Genomic DNA, 1774 nt, shown 5'->3' on the forward strand with positions numbered 1-1774 from the left:
GGTGGCGGGGGTGGCCCTCCCACAGCCCGGAGACAGCCACCCGCAGAGGCGCCTAGAGCCCGGGCACTGTGCTGGGCGCTTCCCGGGCCCCAGAGCGGCCTGCCTTCCTTCGGGCCCAGAACAGCAGCCTCCGGCACCAGGGACAAGGCCGCCCGACCCAGCGGCTTCCCAGCCAGCTTCAGGCCCACCTCGGGCTGAGACCCCAGCCAGATCCCAGGGCTCCCCAGGGCCCCGGGGGAGAGGGGCGTCAGTGACAGTGGCACCAGAAAGGCTCCTTACCAGGCACTGCTGCACTTTCCTGAGGACCAGAGTCCTCTTGTGGGGATCTACCACCACGGAGTCCAACCGGATCTTCCCCAGGCCGATCAGAAGGGGCGCACAGCGGAAGGCTGGCACGGCCGCCAGGTAGCGAGCCCTGGAGAGAGGTGGGCCCAAGACAGGAAGACATGGCTGCTGGGGACTGCCCTGGACACCGGGTCTGCATGCCCAGGGGCTTATCACAGGGGCTCTGTAATGTGTGTCCCCGGGGAGGTGGCTCCTTTGGGCAGGTTTCAAGCCTCCCACCCATCGTGCTTCTCTCCTATGGATGGGAACCAAACTTCCCATCATGCCCCTCTCTTAGGGATGGGAACCAAACTCCCCATCATGCCCCTCTCCTATTGGTGGGAACCAAACTCCCCATCATGCCCCTCTCCTACTGGTGGGAACCAAACTCCCCATCATGCCCCTCTCCTACTGGTGGGAACCAAACTCCCCATCATGCCCCTCTCCTACTGGTGGGAACCAAACTCCCCATCATGCCCCTCTCCTACTGGTGGGAACCAAACTCCCCATCATGCCCCTCTCCTACTGGTGGGAACCAAACTCCCCATCATGCCCCTCTCCTACTGGTGGGAACCAAACTCCCCATCATGCCCCTCTCCTACTGGTGGGAACCAAACTCCCCATCATGCCCCTCTCCTATTGGTGGGAACCAAACTTCCCATCATGCTCCTCTCCTAGGGATGGGAACCAAACTCCCCATCATGCTCCTCTTCCATGCCCTGGCAGCACTGATCTCAGAATAGTATGTCCATAAACATATGTTGACTGATGGACCAGTTCGGGAGAGATGAGGAGAAAATGAAGATAAAATAGAGAAAGGAAAGAGAATAAAATAGAAAGTGAGAAAGAAACATGAGGAGAGAGTGAAGAGAGCAAGAGAAATGACTCCCAATCCCATCATCTCCGGCCAGAACTGCCCCTCAGCTCTTGACTGTGTGTCCTCAGCAGGTGCAATATCACCCCCAGGGCGGAGAAACGGCTCAGGGCAGGAAGGCAGGGAGGGAAACTAATGTTACTACAGTGATTTGTGACCCACCAAAGCTCAGCCCTGCAACACCATCATCCCTCACCATTTCTCTCATTGGGGAGAAACTAATAGGTCCTCCTCAGGGAGGCAATAACCAAATAAAGGCTAAGAAAGACTGTTCTCGACCCATGTGCCCTAACTCATCACCACTGGACTCTTTCAAAACTAAATTTGGTATGTTCTTCTTCCTCTAGGCCAGTGGCTCTCAACCTTCTGGCCCTTTAAATACAGCTCCTCATGTTGTGACCCAACCATAACATTATTTTCATTGCTACTTCATAACTGTAATGTTGCTACTGTGATGAATCGTCATGTAAATACCTGATCTGCAGGATGGTCTGAGGCGACCCCTGTGAAAGGGTCGTTCGACCGCCAAAGGGGTCGCGACCCACAGGTTGAGAACCACTGCTCTAAGACCTTGTG

At 56.1% G+C, this 1774-nt stretch overlaps 1 protein-coding gene across 1 annotated transcript in view; it reads right to left on the reverse strand.

The window, feature by feature from the left end:
- Window positions 1–1774, reverse strand: part of OTOA (otoancorin) — an 86469-nt gene that overhangs the window by 21776 nt on the left and 62919 nt on the right. The window contains 1 exon segment of the mRNA XM_015563897.1: window positions 280–415. Within this exon segment, the coding sequence (XP_015419383.1) occupies window positions 280–415 (136 nt within the window).

Source organism: Myotis davidii, unplaced genomic scaffold (assembly GCF_000327345.1).
Source record: "Myotis davidii unplaced genomic scaffold, ASM32734v1 scaffold150, whole genome shotgun sequence".
Classification (NCBI taxonomy): Eukaryota; Metazoa; Chordata; class Mammalia; order Chiroptera; family Vespertilionidae; genus Myotis; species Myotis davidii.